The 16,327-nt window shown below is 37.2% G+C and overlaps 1 protein-coding gene across 2 annotated transcripts in view; it reads left to right on the top strand.

Annotated features, from left to right (window-relative positions):
* The first annotated feature begins 292 nt into the window (after positions 1-292).
* Positions 293-16,327, top strand: part of Dph6 (diphthamine biosynthesis 6) — a 111,216-nt gene continuing 95,181 nt past the window's right edge. For both annotated transcript variants that reach the window (XM_028766965.1, XM_028766966.1), the window contains exons 1-3: positions 293-391; positions 3,333-3,427; positions 6,759-6,952. In XM_028766965.1, the coding sequence (XP_028622798.1) occupies positions 315-391; positions 3,333-3,427; positions 6,759-6,952 (366 nt within the window). In that variant the 5' untranslated portion in view covers positions 293-314. The remainder of the gene's footprint in view (positions 392-3,332; positions 3,428-6,758; positions 6,953-16,327) is intronic.

The raw sequence follows: 16,327 nt of genomic DNA, 5'->3' as shown, positions 1-16,327 counted from the left end.
GTTTCAAATTCTGTAACTTATGAACTTGAATTTACTACCCAGACAATCCCAGCACCCTCAAGCGGCTTAACAAGGACCATGCCCTTCCCCTGGCAGCTTCACTGCCCTTACTTAGGTGGTTAGGCTATGCCTAAACTTTTTTCTTTTCTTTAATCCTGAGTTGCGTATCCATGTAACAGGAAATAGGTGCTAAGACTACCTATCCTCCACACCCGGGTGTTCAACAAAGTGCTGAAAGGGCAGTAGGCATGCTAGCAGGCAGGCAGCGCAGCAGACACCTGGTCGAGGACCGCGCGAGGAGGTCCTGCTACCACATGGTCCGGGGCCTGGCTTCTGTGGTTACCGCACGCACCCGCACTGAACACAGAATGAGGGTCGCGGCCCTGATCAGGTAATGAGGAGTGGGGCCACCTCTTTACTCCTGGGCAAGGCTATATCCTGACGCGGCTACTGTAGGAACGACGGAGCCACTTCTTGGGGCGCCGCGGCGGCGGGTCGGCGCCCCGGCCACCGGAAGAGGCGGGGCGATCTGCTGCTCGGGGCCACTGTCCTGGCGTGCGCTTTCTCACTGTCGTCTTGGCAAAGCTAAACTGCGCTAACACATGGGTCTTCCTCCGCCTTGGGCGCATGGTCACGACGCCTGTTGGACTTTTATTCGTCCTGAACCCTGACATCTGCTGTTAACTTCATTTACTTGTTTGCAGTTTTCGTCCTCTATAGTTCCCTTCAATCTTACAGATCATTCCTAGTCTATCGCTGACTTGATCCGGCCTAGGAATGAGGAGTGCAGCCTCACTCCCTAGTTTTCAGGGATGGCCATAGGATCCCTAGATGATTTGAGATTGCTTTGCTCATGGGTGTTAAACACCTCCATTGGAACTCAAGCTACTGACAGATGTATTCCCTCCTGGTTGAGCTGAAAATACGCTAGGTGTTTGCTATATGATTTAGATTGAAGTTGCTTTGGATACAAAGAATTTGCCATACTGACCTTGGGCAACGTAGACCTTATTCCAAAAGTAGTTTGAAATCTATAGTAACTTACTTAGAACTCCACATACTGTAGCTGATACGCAGAGCTATCCCTGAACTGTTTTCATGCCTGAAAGTGATAAGGGACATAGCACTATTAATTTAAATCCCTTACACATATTGTTTCTTGAGATTTAGACTTCAGAAAAGTGTGAGTTACACCACATTGCTACAGTCTCCCCCACCCCCCACCCCCGCCCAGTGAAGCATACATAAATATTTTTTGTTAATGCCCTAGGTAACCTGACGCTAGTTGACAGTATTTTATTAGACTCCAGGTAAGCCACATTTCAGTTTCTCTGTAGTGACAAGAAAATGCCACAGAAATGCCATCTGTTGATTCTGTGCCATTTTAAGGAAATGAAAAGCCACCATAATTCAATAAATGTTATGAATAAAGAGAATGATGAAGCTTTAACTATCATGATTATTTGGTGAAGAGAGAGAAAAATTAAAAGTAAGCCAGGAAGGTACTGATGAAATTTAGTTTACCAAAACTCAGCAGTGGCGTAAAACATGTGAAACTGGAGAGGAGAAAGGATCAGTGGAGATTGTTCCTCAGAGTACTCAGTGGATAGGGATAAAGAGATGCTGTGTTACAGTTTTTAAGAACTGTATATTAGGAAATAAGAGTGCACAGAACAAATATACATACTTAGGTGTACTGTGTATAACATGGCAATATATTTAAGCTTCAGTGTGATAAATCTGTGTGCATTGTGTATACATATACATGTATTTGAATTTGTGTGTATAGTTGATAGGATGTAAGTGTATTTCCAGGACAAAATGAAACACATTTTTATATATCATTAAGTGAAAGGCTAAAGTACCTCAAAAAATTGCACTGTTGAATAAAAGTTTGAAGATTATTTAAGCAGGCTACTATAAGTTTATATTGAAGCATACAAACCCAAATATATTGTGATTACATCGTCTGCTTTTGGAGCTCTCTGCCCTAACTGGGCTGCCTTGTCTAGTCTTAAATAAGAAGGTGCACCTAATCTTATTGAATCTTGATATACCAAGGCTGGTTGATATCCATAGGAGGCCTCCCCATTTCTGAAAAGAAGGAGTGGGGTGGTGGGTGGGTAGGGCATCAGAGAGAGGAACTCAGAGGAGAGGAGGGAGGGGAATCTGGCATAGGGTGTAAAGTAAATAATTATCATAATGATAATTAATAAAAAAAGATTCTTTGCTCTTGAATGCTTTTTGTTCTTTGAGTACTCCGTGTTCTATAGAACATAGCTTGGGAAATACTTTTAAAGCATATTTAAAGAGTTGGAATATTTTAAACCATAGAGTTAAGAGGTGACTATGGATGTTCACCCTAGAATCTTTAATATATTATAAAACATTGTTTGTTTGTTTGTTTGTGTGTTTTGGGGAGAACATAGTAATAGGATCCAATAAAGAAAGTTTTGAAGACCTACTTAGGTGCATCTGAAAAGAAGAGTCCTGGGCTTTATAATATATGTCTTTGCCCTTTCCATTCTCTTCCTTGTAAGGAATCCTGCAGTGTAGTTGTCTAGGCAGCAATGGCTGAAATACTGAGTATACTAAGGCTTGATGATTGATGTATGTCAGCATTTGGATTTTTATTGTATAGAATTTAGAATCAAGTATATCACAGTCTATTATATAGTTTGGACTCAGATTTTTTTATATCTGAATATCATCCTTTGATGAGTATTGGTAGCTAATAGGTTTCATGTAGTTAGAACACTTTCAAAAATGTTTTACTTTATATTATGCATGTATATCTGCACACCACTTCCTTGCTTATGGAATCCATAAGAAGGAATTGGATCCCCTGGAATTGGGTGTAAGGTGCCATGTGAGTATTTAGGATTGAAGACTGGTCCTCAGAAGACCAGTCAATAATCTTAACTACTGAGACATCTCTGTAGCTCCTAGATTTTCTTTTATTTAAAGACTTTCATCTAAGGAATATATGAAATAAGTGTTTAGATATCATTCTGGATAATTAATTATGTGCACACCACTTTTATATTAAACCACGGTTAACATATATACTTTATTTAGAACTTCTGTATTGTAAATGCATATAATTTCATAAATTCCTAGAAGTAGCAACTTTAGACATTGAGATTCATTTGCTCAGTGTTCTCCCCATTTACAAATGTGTGTCTTACTGCACTGTAATTGTGAAATATTCCCTTATGGATTCTGAAAAGCAGAGTAAGATTGTGTTTGATTTTGATGTCTGGTGATTCTGTGTTTAATGGTGATCAGAGGCCTGGCATTCATACCCTTTTCTCCACTCACTTGTTTTATAGTGGTGGGAAGGACAGCTGTTACAACATGATGCAGTGCATTGCTGAGGGACATCAAATTGTTGCATTAGCAAATCTAAGACCAGATGAAAACCAAGGTAAATGTATGATTTTTTTTTTATTATTCTCTGAATAGTTGCAACTCAACTTCATTATTTCAGGTTGGTAAGAAACAGTCTGCTTTGTTGGTTCTTTGTTTACAATATATGAATGTTCCTATTAAAAATATGTCCTTAGCTCTCTTAGATGTAGTGAAGCATTCAAGGCTTGTACTCACCCATAGATTATGAGCCTCTTGAGAAGAGATGTAGTACCTTAGACTTTACTGTGGGTGCTTCTCAGCTCTTTAAGCTCTGCACCTGTGGTAGGTGTTCACTCACAGTTTACTGATAGACCAGTGAGTATTGAACTCATTTGAGTTAGCCAGTGTACTTCTGTTGGATAGTTGAACAATTCTGAAAATGATGTGGAAAGATGGAACTTGGGAGTATTTTATAGGAAGAAAGGCAATGGGCTTACAAAAACATGGGGGTGAATTTATACTTTAGGATTTTACACTGGGCTTTGATGATGATGAGCTAGGGTTTAGAAGTCAGCGTTTTCTGAGAAAGACTCTAGTCCTAACTTGAAATTTGTAGGACCACTGCTGCTTTTACTGTAAAGGAGCACAATCAGTTACAGATTGTGCCGTCCATCCCTTACATCAAGTTGGGCAAGTGAGTTGTCATCTGACTTGAGAATTCTCAGTACTGAAAATGAAACAAAACAAACAAACAAACAAACAAAAACTTATGTTCTCAGGATGTGTAATGCATATATAAAGTCATTTTCCTCTTTTGAGTCCAGCTTTCAATTTCAGTATTAGTTTATTGTAGGAGGAGCTAAGGTGGGAGGAGTAAGGAGAGGAAGAGGAGGAGTTGGGATTGGAAGAGAAAAAAGGAAGAGGAGGAGCTAGAGAGGGCAGAGATGTAGGAGGATGGAGAACCACACAGGTATGGAGAGCACTCGTGGGGAACAACTTACAAACTTATAATTAAGCTAGCTAATTGGGATACAACTTTGTATGGGCATCTTGTTATTAATCATTATCAAACATATAAAGCCTTTGATTAATCTATAAGAATTAGAGTCTCATTCTCTTACTGGGCCTGCATAGATGGTGGAATGGTCTAGGCAATGCCCTGCCTTGCAGAGACAGAGTGGAAGATTTGCAGAGCCATCTCTCACGTTGGCATCTAGTGGGTGACATGGCTGGTGTTTCTGGCGGGCTGGTTCTAGCTGCAGCGTGCACGTGGCCTCAGGCCGAGAAACATGGCAGCTGGGCTAGGCAGAGCCATTGCAGTTTAGATAGTTAGATGAACCAGAGGCCAGTTTTAAATAATTACCACAACAGTTTATTATGATAATATCATTATTATATAATCTCCGATGTGTTCATTTTGCTGGCAGAACAGTGAAATAAAAAGCAAATACATCTTTTAAATTATACTTATTAATAGAATGAGGGCATTTATTAGAATATTATTAGTGTTAAAAATTCAATAATAAATGCAATAGAATATTATGAATTAAAAATTTGGGCTATCATCTGACACTGTGTAATTGGTGTAGAAGATAATAGATTGTGTGGATCAGTAGATGGACAGGGCTGGTTAATAGTGATTTAAAGTCAGCAGGATGTTGGAACTGTTGAATGAGTTACTGAATGATTTTTCTCCCTTTAAATGCACTGAAAGGAACCTCACTGAGGAATGCATGGCTCCATTGACAAGCAAAGCTGGGTATAATGTATTCACAACATATCATGATTTTCACAATATGGGTTTTCAGTAGGTACTCTGGGAAAGAATTTATTCCCATCAGTGAGATAATGTGCAGTTGTCATAAACTGTACAGAACCATCCCTTTAAGTCTATAGTAGGAGCTTTGTGGTATGTTAATTGAAGTGCTTTAGGCAACAATGGAGCCTTTTGGTTTTGTTTGCTCTTACACCAGTTGCTGCTGTGTAGCTTCCTCTAATGAAGTTATATTGTGGTAAGGACTCCATGGAGCCCTAATGAAAATATATCAGGTTTTAAAGCCATTATACTATTTCGTAGTTGTATTAATTTCAGGATGTTTCTTGCTATGAAGCTCAAGTTTCTTTGAATAAATTTATTTGACCAATATCTTTTAGTGAAAATACATTAAATACTCACTCTAACTAACTTGGTAGAAAGGAAGAGTGAAAAGTTTTTAGGGTGGTTTGACTAAATCTCTGTTTTATATTGGCATGAGGAGTCAGCTTACAATAATGACGAGAGTTTTGTTTGGTAGGAAGCCAGGCAGCTGTGGGGGTCAGAAATATGATGAGCCCAAATGAGGTGGCGTATGATGATGTCACTGATTGTTGAATGATATTTACACTGTTATTTATTCCCTTTGATTGAATGTTTCCACATTTGAAAACATACATTTTGTAGTGTATTATTTTGTAACTTAACATATTGTCAACAGACTCAATGGCACTAAATAGTAGTCTCCTTATAATTTGTCCTATATCTTTTCTGTATGAAACGTAAGTGGTGTAAAGATCATTTGGAGAGGTAATTCATATCTGTCCTCTTATTGGAGGAACTGAAAGCATATAAGTCTGAAAAATTTCAACAGAGTCATCTACTTAAAATTATTCATGTACATACTTTTAAAACTTACTTGACACATGATCTTTTACCCCCTCTTTTAAATATTAATATCTTATAGAATTTGTATTCTGGAGAGCACACTTTGTAAAATGCATGACATTTTATTATATGACTGTAATATAGTTCTTCTTCTTCTTCTTTTTTTTTTTTTTTAACAAATAATTCTATAATGAGTGCTCTACCTATAATAATATGTGTGGAACCTTGAGGTAACTGATGATTGTATCTCCTATTAGATTCAGTTATCCTGTTTCCAAACATATTTGTATCTGTTCTAACAAATATTGAAGTTACATGTATATGCTTTGTTGATGTATTGATTATAAAACATACCAATTATATCTAATTTTTTCTACCAAATATGTATCACTAAGAAGATAATAATTTAAGAAATTTTTTTATTAAAAGTCTAGATGATTTTGAATAACCTGAATGATATGTAATACAGTTTCTAATTGAATAAACTAAAAATGTATGGGATACACTACAGTTATTTTTAAATGTTGTATATAATTTTAAAAATATAAATATATTGTTGATAATTAGAAACAAATTATTAGAACTGAAGTAAATTTATCCATGGACAAATGCGCAATTCTTATATGTTATTTCCCATATGAAAGCAGGAGGATATGGTTAAATTCTTAAGCTTATTGTTGACTATTCTTTAAGTAGTAAAAGCTACTTCTTAAGGTCTGTTTGTTTTACTCTGTCTTAGTAACTATTTTTCCTTTATCTGTTACAGTGGAGTCAGATGAACTGGATAGCTACATGTATCAGACAGTGGGTCACCATGCCATTGACTTGTATGCTGAAGCAATGGCTCTACCCCTGTACCGCAGAACCATCAGAGGAAGGAGCCTGGAGACAGGAAGAATGTATACGAAATGTGAAGGTGATGAGGTTGAAGATCTCTATGAACTATTGAAACTCGTTAAGGTATGCAGAGTTATCCTTTTTGAACTTTGTAGTTTTCACTTATTGAGTTATTTAATATTAAATAACTTGCAAATTTTCATAGCACAGCTATTTTTTGAGAGAATATTTTATCTTTTGGGTAGAAGTAACAAAAAATTTCTTAATGTCTTTATATTAGACTACAGAAAAATAAGACATTGGGTATAGATTTATGTCTAGGCCTGTCACATGCTTTTCTTCATTTTTATTTTATTTTATATGTATGTGTTTTGCCTGCATGTATGTATTTACACCATGTGCATATCTGGTACCTACAAAAAAAGGGAATTAGATTCCCATAAATTAGTGTTATATATGGTTTAAACCACCATGTGAATGCTAGGTACCAGTGTTCTTAACTGCTTAGCCCCCTTATCAAGTAATATTTCTTCATTTTCAGGATAGTGGAAAAACTAGCATTTGATAGTTTTTTCATCAGCATATTTTGTTTTGAATTACTACTAAACAAATTGATGCATCCTGTTTCCTTACTACATTACACTTTCTTGTGTAAGAGTAAGACAAGGACCAGACTGACAGCCTGGTTGATACTGAAGAGTACTGTGAGAAGGAATGACGTAATGCCAAGTTGATAATGCCTGATAGCAGGAGGGAATGTATTCATGTGTGTATTCATGTGATAGTCAGTGATGGTCATGTGAGGGTCATGTGATGGTCATGTGAGGGTCATGTGAGGGTCATATGGTTAAGGTTAGGCAGACTGGAGACCATTCTTATGACTCAAATATTCCACTGTATATATTCTTTTGTTGTCCATCATTCATTCATGAGTAATTTCAGCACATAAAATCTCAGAGAGAAATGTGGGCTCATCTCTCTCATAGATACTGCACTCAGGAAATGTTAACAGAAATGATTCTGAAAAATCATTCTTGCCTCCTCATTAATAATCAACTGCTTGAGGATAGTTTGATATTCTCTAAATATAAGTGTTTATTCAACAGCTATACATAGTTCATGTAATACATATTGATGATGATCTTAAGTCTGTGTGTGCTGCAGATCTTAGTATTTTTACAGAAGGGAAAGTTTCATTCTTTCTTGTACTATTGCATCTCCTCACTCTTTAGAGAATTCAGCCCTTTCCCAAGTTTTATAATGAACATTTCATAATCTCAAATAATTGATGCTAGTCAGAATTTTATACCGAATAATAACTTAGATTAAGTAAAATACTAGATACTAAGTATGCTTAAAGTTGCTGAATTAAAACAGTTTCTATTTTGCATGTCAGAACATTTTTATCTTAAAAAGAAGCCCAGGGAACTATTGTTTTGTAATGTGCTGTTTAGTTAGATAGCATATGAAGTGGATACTTTCAGAGGCCGTCTTTGGAAGCTGCATGTTCCTTGTAACTACTGAGATTACTAAGCCAGGGGGAAGGAGAAGACTTGATCCCAGTGATTCTACAGAAAGCTGCAGTTAACATTGTTCACTTCGAGATGTAGAAACTGAATACAGAACTTGTATTTTCACATTTATTTTTCAAAATACACTGAAACTGAATATTAACATTTCAATATAGATCAGTATCACAAAATGATAGAACTTGCACTAAAAATAATTGAGTTGCTTAAAAATCACAAATATGGTAACTTTGGAAAAATCCTGTGATAATAACAGTCATCCAGGAAAGGGAATGATAATAAATTACTAATCAGTTTAATTAAAAGTGAACAGATTAGTAGTAATTAAGAGAAATCCCCTTTCTCTCCATGCTGTCTTTGGAGAAATGGATGCTTTGCCATTATCTTCATAGTAACCGTCAATTATGACATAAATTAATGCTAATGTTAAATCTTGACAAGTTCTGCTTTGGAATTTCATACATGATAATTATAACTATAGTTGAAAGAGATGTTATCAAGTTGTCTGGGACTAAATAGTTCCTTCTTTTCCTGTGTAAAAATATTAATTTTACTATAGGATATTTTAAAGACATCAATATCAGAAATATATTACTTTTATGAAAGAAATTGTATAGATAGGCTTTTAGAGTTAAATCCATTTATAAAACTATGGTGTAAAAATTCCAGTAGAGGTCTCATATATTCTAATGAATAACTGAGTAATTATTGAAAAAAACTAACTTAGAGAGGCTATAATTTCCAAGTTTGTTTCAACTTGCTCTAAGAATAAGAACCATATTTTAATCTTTTGAGTATTAATGAAGTAGTGGAAGCCTCTGGACTTTGTTTTCAGTGTTTCTCCTAACAAGCTATACTTTTTAAGTTTTATATCTGCCTTTTGTTTTTATAGATATTTTGTCTAGGGTGTACTTTATTTTGCATATAACTTATTTGTCTATGTAACAAAGTCTTAGAATTATAAACTTTTAGAGTTATAAGTTTCCTGTTTTGTTGAAGTCAAGAAAACCAACAGGAATGTAGTGATCCAGTCTATCTCTTCAGTTGCTAGGTAACTGTGAATCTGAAATACATATCTGAAGCTGTTTGTAACATATTTGGTTTTATGACTTGTCTTTTGTCTTCTAGTTTTAAAATGTAACTTTAACTCTTTTCTAGTTTAATATGGTGTAGCTTATCTTTTCTAAAATGATTCACAAATCATATGTAAGTTTTTGTTTAAAGTGTAAATAAAATAATAGTTATTAAAGGATACAAGTTAGTACCGTTTTCTATAGAGTCATAGTTAAGGATCAGTATATTTTTCTCTTTCTCTATTGAGTTGGTGCTGTTTTCTTTCTACATATGTGCTTTCTTCCCACTCTCCTCATTTCAATGGAACCTTTCTTTAAGAAACTTTCTAATGGTGAATCTTTTCAAATTCTTACACTTTGAAATGTCTATATTTTGCTCCACATATTTTACTGAACATTAAATGTGTTTTCTGTGACTCTTCCATAATTATTTTGTGATAAAACATCTCTTTGAAAGCTTTTCCCTGGTTGACGACAATCTTACAGTCTAAGTGAATACCATTTACAATAGAGCAGTCCTCTGGCTCTAGTGACTGGATCAGGAATGGTCTGGCCCTAACAGAACAGAGCCACTGGTGATTGGCAGAATGTAAGCTCTTCCACATGCCTGGAGAAATGTATGACTAGGATCTAGAAATTTAATAGCCTTTTGCCTTTTGCCTTATTTTTTTTTGAAAGGGAAATACTTAGTGTCAGATATGTCAGAGAAAAATTGCAGAGCCATTGGACTTCCAGTGTAAGGATGGATCTGAGAGTCCTCTTTCATTATATGTGATAATTTTCTCTTTTTTTTATTGGATATTTTATTTCAGATGTTATCCCCTTACCCCATTTCCCCTCACTCCCTGCCCAGGAACCCCCTATCCCATTCCCCCTCCTCCTGGTTCTGTGAGGAAGTGCCCCCACCGACCCACCCACCCTCAAATTCCCCCACACTTGGCATCTAGCCTTCATGGGACCAAGGATCTCCTCTCCCACCTATGCCCAACAAGGCCATCCTCCCCTACATATACAGCTGGAGCCATGGGTCCCTCCCTGTGTGCTCCCAGGCTGGTGGGTTAGACCCTGGAAGCTCTGGTTGGTTGGTATTGTTGCTCTCCTCATGGGGCCGCAAAACCCTTCAGCTCTTTCATTCTTCTTTCTATTTTCTCCATTGGGAACCCCTTGGTCAGTTCAATGGTTAGCTGTGAACAGCCACCTCTGAGTATGTCAGACTCTGGTAGACCTCTAAGGAGACAGATAAAGCAGGCTCCTGTCAGCATGCACTTCCTGACATCCACATCAGCGTCTCCCTTTGGTGACTGCACATGGGATGGATACCCAGGTGGAATGGTCCCACACTTTGACTCCATATTTGCTCCCTTGAGTATTTTGTTACTCCTTCTAAGAAGGACTGAAGTACCCATACTTGATCTTCCTTGTTCATGAGCTTCATGTAGTCTGTTAGTTGTATCTTGGGTATTGTGAGCTTCTGGGTTAATATCCAATTATCAATGAATGAATACCATGTGTGTTCTTTTGTGATTGGGTACTCAATTTTCTCCTTTTTAAATTTCATCATGCCTTTTCCCCCACTGCTTGTTCAGAAATTACACCTTGTAGAGTGAATCTTTATCTAACTTCTATTTTCCCAAATAACTTTTGTTTCTGTATCATTTGTAAACATAATATGTCCTTTGGTGGAACAAAAATGAGTTGAACTCCTAATAATATCTCTCTGTGATGTGTATGCTCTGTTTGTGGGAGTGGTAGGGGCCACAAGTTGATATCAGATGTCTTCCTCAATGGCTTCTCTACCTTATTTTTTGACACTGAATCTTTGACTTTGCCTGAAGCTCACTGATTGGACAGAATACAGAATACCTGACTAGCAAGCTCCAATAATCTCCCTTAATAATAGCACTGGGAATACAGGCAAGCTGCTGTATCTGGCTTTTTACTTCCATGCTGGACATCTGAACTCAGTCAGTGCTTGTATCTGTGTTCTCCCCACAAAGCACCATACCCACTGAGCGATGTCCCCCAGCTCCTTTGTGTCTTTTTGTTGTATGTTTTTGAGAGTGCTTCTGGAATCTTTTTTATTTTTGTGTTGAACTTTTTAAAGTCATGTGTCTCCAATAGCTAAGAACTTTATTCATTAATTTTTCTCTTTTCCTAAAGATGACTTTCTTTTTTTGTAGTAGCCCCATTCCCTACATGGTCTTAAAACATAAGGAAGAGATTTTAAATATTATCTGTTGCTCTCTCAACTACTACTGTCTCCTTTGTGTCTCTTTCTCATGTTGAATAAGAATAAGAACAAGAAAAGCTGACTGGGGATATGTTTAGCTTTTCCAGACTCATGTTTGGAACTTGTAATCCTGGAGTGTAGGGAGTAATGGAGCTAGGGAGGCCTCACTTGGCTCCTTAGCCCCGTTGTCTTCCATGAAACAATAGATCACCCTTTTTCTGCTGATTCAGCAGTTATCATTCTGTCATCTGCTTTTCTGCTTTCTGACTCATCAAGTCTAGCGCTCAGAGCTCCATCCTTTTTTTTTTTTTATGAGAGATTGTACCTTTGCTTCATTTTAATAGAATTTCAAGATCCAGTAACCTGTGTGAACCTCTTTCTAATAGAATGTATTCAGCATGCTTCAGTAGCTTCAACTCTCAGTTTTGGCTCTCTGAACCATTGACACTTCTCTTTATCTGTTTTCTCAGAGGCATCTCAAGTTAACTCGGTACTAACCTTAAATTACTCAATGTACATGTATAACTTAAATATGCTAATTAATTGCTTATTTTCCTTAAAATAGAATATTTACTGTTGAAAGAAGGATAACTGAAACAATCACTTTCATTTTTATTTATTACTTTTTATTGAAAAAAATTTTAGCACAATATATTCTGATTAGGGTTTCCATTCCCCTAACTCTGCTGAGCTCTTCCCTACCTCCCTTCACATTTTATTCCACACACATTCTGTCTCTCCCTATAAAACAAACAGGTATGTAGAGAATAGTAATAAAATAAGACAAAAACCAAACCAAACAAACAGTAGAAAAAAAGCAAAGAAAGAAGAAAAAACATAAGAAACACACAAAAACAGAGGGAGACACACATTAGCACACACAGGAATCCTATAAAAACACAAAACCTGAAAGCCCTAGTATATACAAAAAGAACCTATAAGGAAAAGACAAAAGTCAGTCAGTAAGTAAGTAAATAAATAAATAAATAAATAAATAAATAAATAAATGCCTTGACAAAGAACCACATATGATGCAATTTGCCACTGAGTTTGTTTTGTGTTGGCCATCTACTACTGAGCATGGGGTCTGCCTTTACGAATGGCTTATATCTCCATTGAGTTGGAGAGAACTACTTTTTCATTGGTAAGTAATAATCAATTGAAGATGGCTTTTGGATTAGGGATGAGGATGAACATGGGTCTGATTCTTCTCTTGGCCCTGGGATCCCATCCTTGCACAGGCTGTGAATGCTGCCACAATTCTGAGTTCATATGTGTATCCGTCCTGCTGTTTAGAAGGCCTTGTTTGTTTCTTTGATATACTCTGTGCTCTCTTTATGGTCCTGATCCTTCCTCTCTTCTTCAACAGGGCTCCCTGAGCCCTGAGAAGGAGGGATTTGATGGAGATACCCCATTTAAGATAACTGAGTGTTCCAGGATCTCTCACTCTGCGTGGCATCTATCTGTGGGTCCCTAGTTAGTTCCCATCTAGTTTAAAATGTTTTAATGATTTATTTATTTTTATTCTATATGCATTGGTGTTTTGCCTGTACACATGTCTGTGTAAGGGTCTCATATCCCCTAAAACTGGAGTCATAGAGAGCCATGAGCTGCCATTTGGGTGCTGTGAGTTGAACACCAGTATTCTGAAAGAGTAGCCAGTGTTCTCAACTGCTGAGCCATCTCTTCAACCCGGAGGAGGGAGTTCTAATGATAGTTGAGCAAGAGACTGATCTGTGGTATATTAGGATGTCAGTAATAGTCAGTGTATGGCTACATTCCTTCAGCAGAACAGTAGTCTTTGCTTTGCCTAGATCCTTAGCCTATATGGTTTCAGGTTCTTGGCCTGTTGAACAGTATCGGAATGGGGTCCATCTCATGGAGTGGGTCTTATATCCATCCAGTCAGGTGTTGGTTGGTTACTCCCACAAGCTTTGTGCCACTGTTGCACTAGCATAGCTTGTCGTCATGTAGATGGAAGAGTTTGGTTTGGGGTTGGTATTTAACTTTCTCCTAGCTTGCAGAGTGCTTTCCAGTACCATGTACACTACTAGTCCATAGGGATGAAGGATCTAGCTTGGCACCAACTTAACTTTGTCATGTTAAATGAATCATATCTTTAACAGTAGGGCTTTACTGTTGGCTTTGGAGAGTAACCAATAGTTTTTGCAATAGCCCAGTCCATGGAACTCTTGGCCAACCACTCAATTAGATGTTACCCATTCCCAGCACTGGAAGCTTCATTTGGTGATGAGAGATGTTCAGTTGTGGCTGTCTTTTCTGTTTAATCACACTCAAAAAGATTTAATCTATTGAAAATAGTGTAAAGGTAGGTTTAACAACAAAATATGAGACTTAATTAGTTAATCAATTGCAGTGTTTCTAGTTTTGTTGTTGTTTCTTGTTTCTCTTATCTGCCAACTATTCATTCAGTCAGAACTCCTTGCTGTTAGAAGTTCATTCCTATTTTCATTGGTTCAATTCTTCTAGGAAAATTTGTAATCATTTTACATAACTTAAAGAGACAAAAATATCGTTTTGTTTCATTGGTCTGACATAGCATCCTCAAGCCAAGTTACTATTTCTACTAGAACTTGATTTCATTTGACTGAGTGGCCTAGACCAGCCATTTCTAAGTACAAGGTAAAGAAATGATTATTGAATTCTGTTAATATTTTCAAGGCATAAGGAAATGATGGGTCTTCCATTTAAATCAGGTTCTTGCTGGCAGAAGGATGAACTGTGGTCAGGGCACAACGAGGAGCAGGTTTCCAGGATCTAGTAGATTCCAGATGTGGGCATGTTGGGAGCCATGCTGAGTGATTCTTTTTTGACTTATTCCATGCTTTTATGGTCACTCTCCCCACTGCCCTCTTCTTTTCCCTTCTTCCTTCGTCTTCCTTTCTTTCTTACATATGTAATTGAAATAATAACCATTGGCTCAACAGCCCTGAGTTTGCCATCTGAGATCTTCATAATTTAGATATTCATGATTTCCTGAATTTAATATCCTGTAAGTACAGTGAAAACATACAAAATTTCTGTAAAAGCATTTCATATTTTTATATTTCATTTTTTGGGAAAACATCACTAAAGTCAAACCCGAGTCCCACACTATCAAACTTGAACTTTTTTTTAGCTCTCCCTTTTACCTCGGCCACTACCATTAGATCTATGCAGCCTGTTTTTGTCGTGGCTGCTTGTCCATGTGTATTATTCAGCACTCTCCTAGTGTGTCATTTACCTGTGCCCACCCAGCTCATCCATCACATTGCTGTCTGTCGGGTAACTGCATGCAAGCTTATGCTACCTACTGTTAAGAAGACTGAGCATAAGTACCTGCAGTCCCACTCGTCTGGTCCTGTCGTTCCCATATAAACCATTCTGACAAACTATAATCAGTAGCCCCTTAAATTTAGATTTAAAAAATTCCTGTATTTATAACCTGTTGGGTTTTTGTTGTCGTCGTAGTAGTTTTGTTTATTTGATATTTCTTTATTTTCCTGGAAGTTTAAGTTCCTGAAGAACTTCATCCTTTGTGAAATATTCTGTAATTTTCCTTAATTCTTGTCTCTCATGGCAACTTGTCTATTTATCTGTGTCCCCGAGCTTGTTACTGTGATCATTTATATGGCTGACCTTGCTGCTGGACTACAGGACCTTCAGCTCCATGTGTAGTGCTTGCTCTTCCATTTTTGTAGCCTTAAGTGCCTAGGAAAGGCTTGGCGTACACAGGCCCATAAAGGATTGTTGAAAGGGTAGATTAATCAAAAACTATCATTTTTTTTTAAATTTCGTGATGTATCTAACTAAGGAGGACCGCAGTAGTATTTTATTTATGTGATGTAAATCCAGTGAGACATTTTAGATTTTTTGGTTTTGTTTTTGTCCAGAAACTTAAGAGGCCTGGACATTATAGTAAAACTTTATTAAAGAAGATGTCCTTACATTTTCAGTGTAGTTAGTATCTGTACTAAAAGTGAGTTCAGCTGCAGAATATTTTGTACAAATGCTGAGCAGACAATTTTTCAGAATATCTCTGTTAGGAAACTTGCTTATAGTTAAAAACTATTCTGTGAGTCCTTTCACTTCAGACCCTGGGGAAATGGTCTAGAAATGTAAGTGGCTTTAAGGTAAATCCAAAATGTTTGAAATGGGAGAAACATGTAATAAGGCTTCAAGACTTATAGGGAGAACCCAGATATAGTGCTAATTAAATAGGCACATATCCCTGTGTAGATTGCTCCTGGCTCCTCAGGACTATGGAGCTTGTCTCAAGCCCTGTCAATCTCCAAGATATTGGACATTAAGCCTGGTCCATTGGAACAGTGAATGTGTTTCTAGTGTTGACTCTGGACTCTAAACAAGAAGTGCTGGCATTCTAGCTGGCCAGTGTCACTTTCCTCCCAGGTGTGGCATTATTAAGGCTGTTCAATATTCAGCCTTTTCAGAAGATATTGTCAGACATGTGTGAGGAAACACACAATGGGGGAGCTGTTGGAAAATAGACGTTGAATGATATTTTCAGTTGTTACTGCCTCCTCACCTTATCACTGGTTCATATTGTCCTTCCTTCCTCCCTTCCCTTCCCTTTTCCCTTCCCTTCCCTTCCCTTTTCCCTTCCCTTCCCTTCCCTTCCCTTCCCTTCCCTTCCCTTCCCTTCCCA

Source organism: Grammomys surdaster, unplaced genomic scaffold (genome assembly GCF_004785775.1).
Source record: "Grammomys surdaster isolate TR1022 unplaced genomic scaffold, NIH_TR_1.0 170, whole genome shotgun sequence".
Lineage (NCBI taxonomy): Eukaryota > Metazoa > Chordata > Mammalia > Rodentia > Muridae > Grammomys > Grammomys surdaster.
Note: the sequence above shows the minus strand (reverse complement) of the source record. Positions and strands in the feature narration are given on the sequence as shown.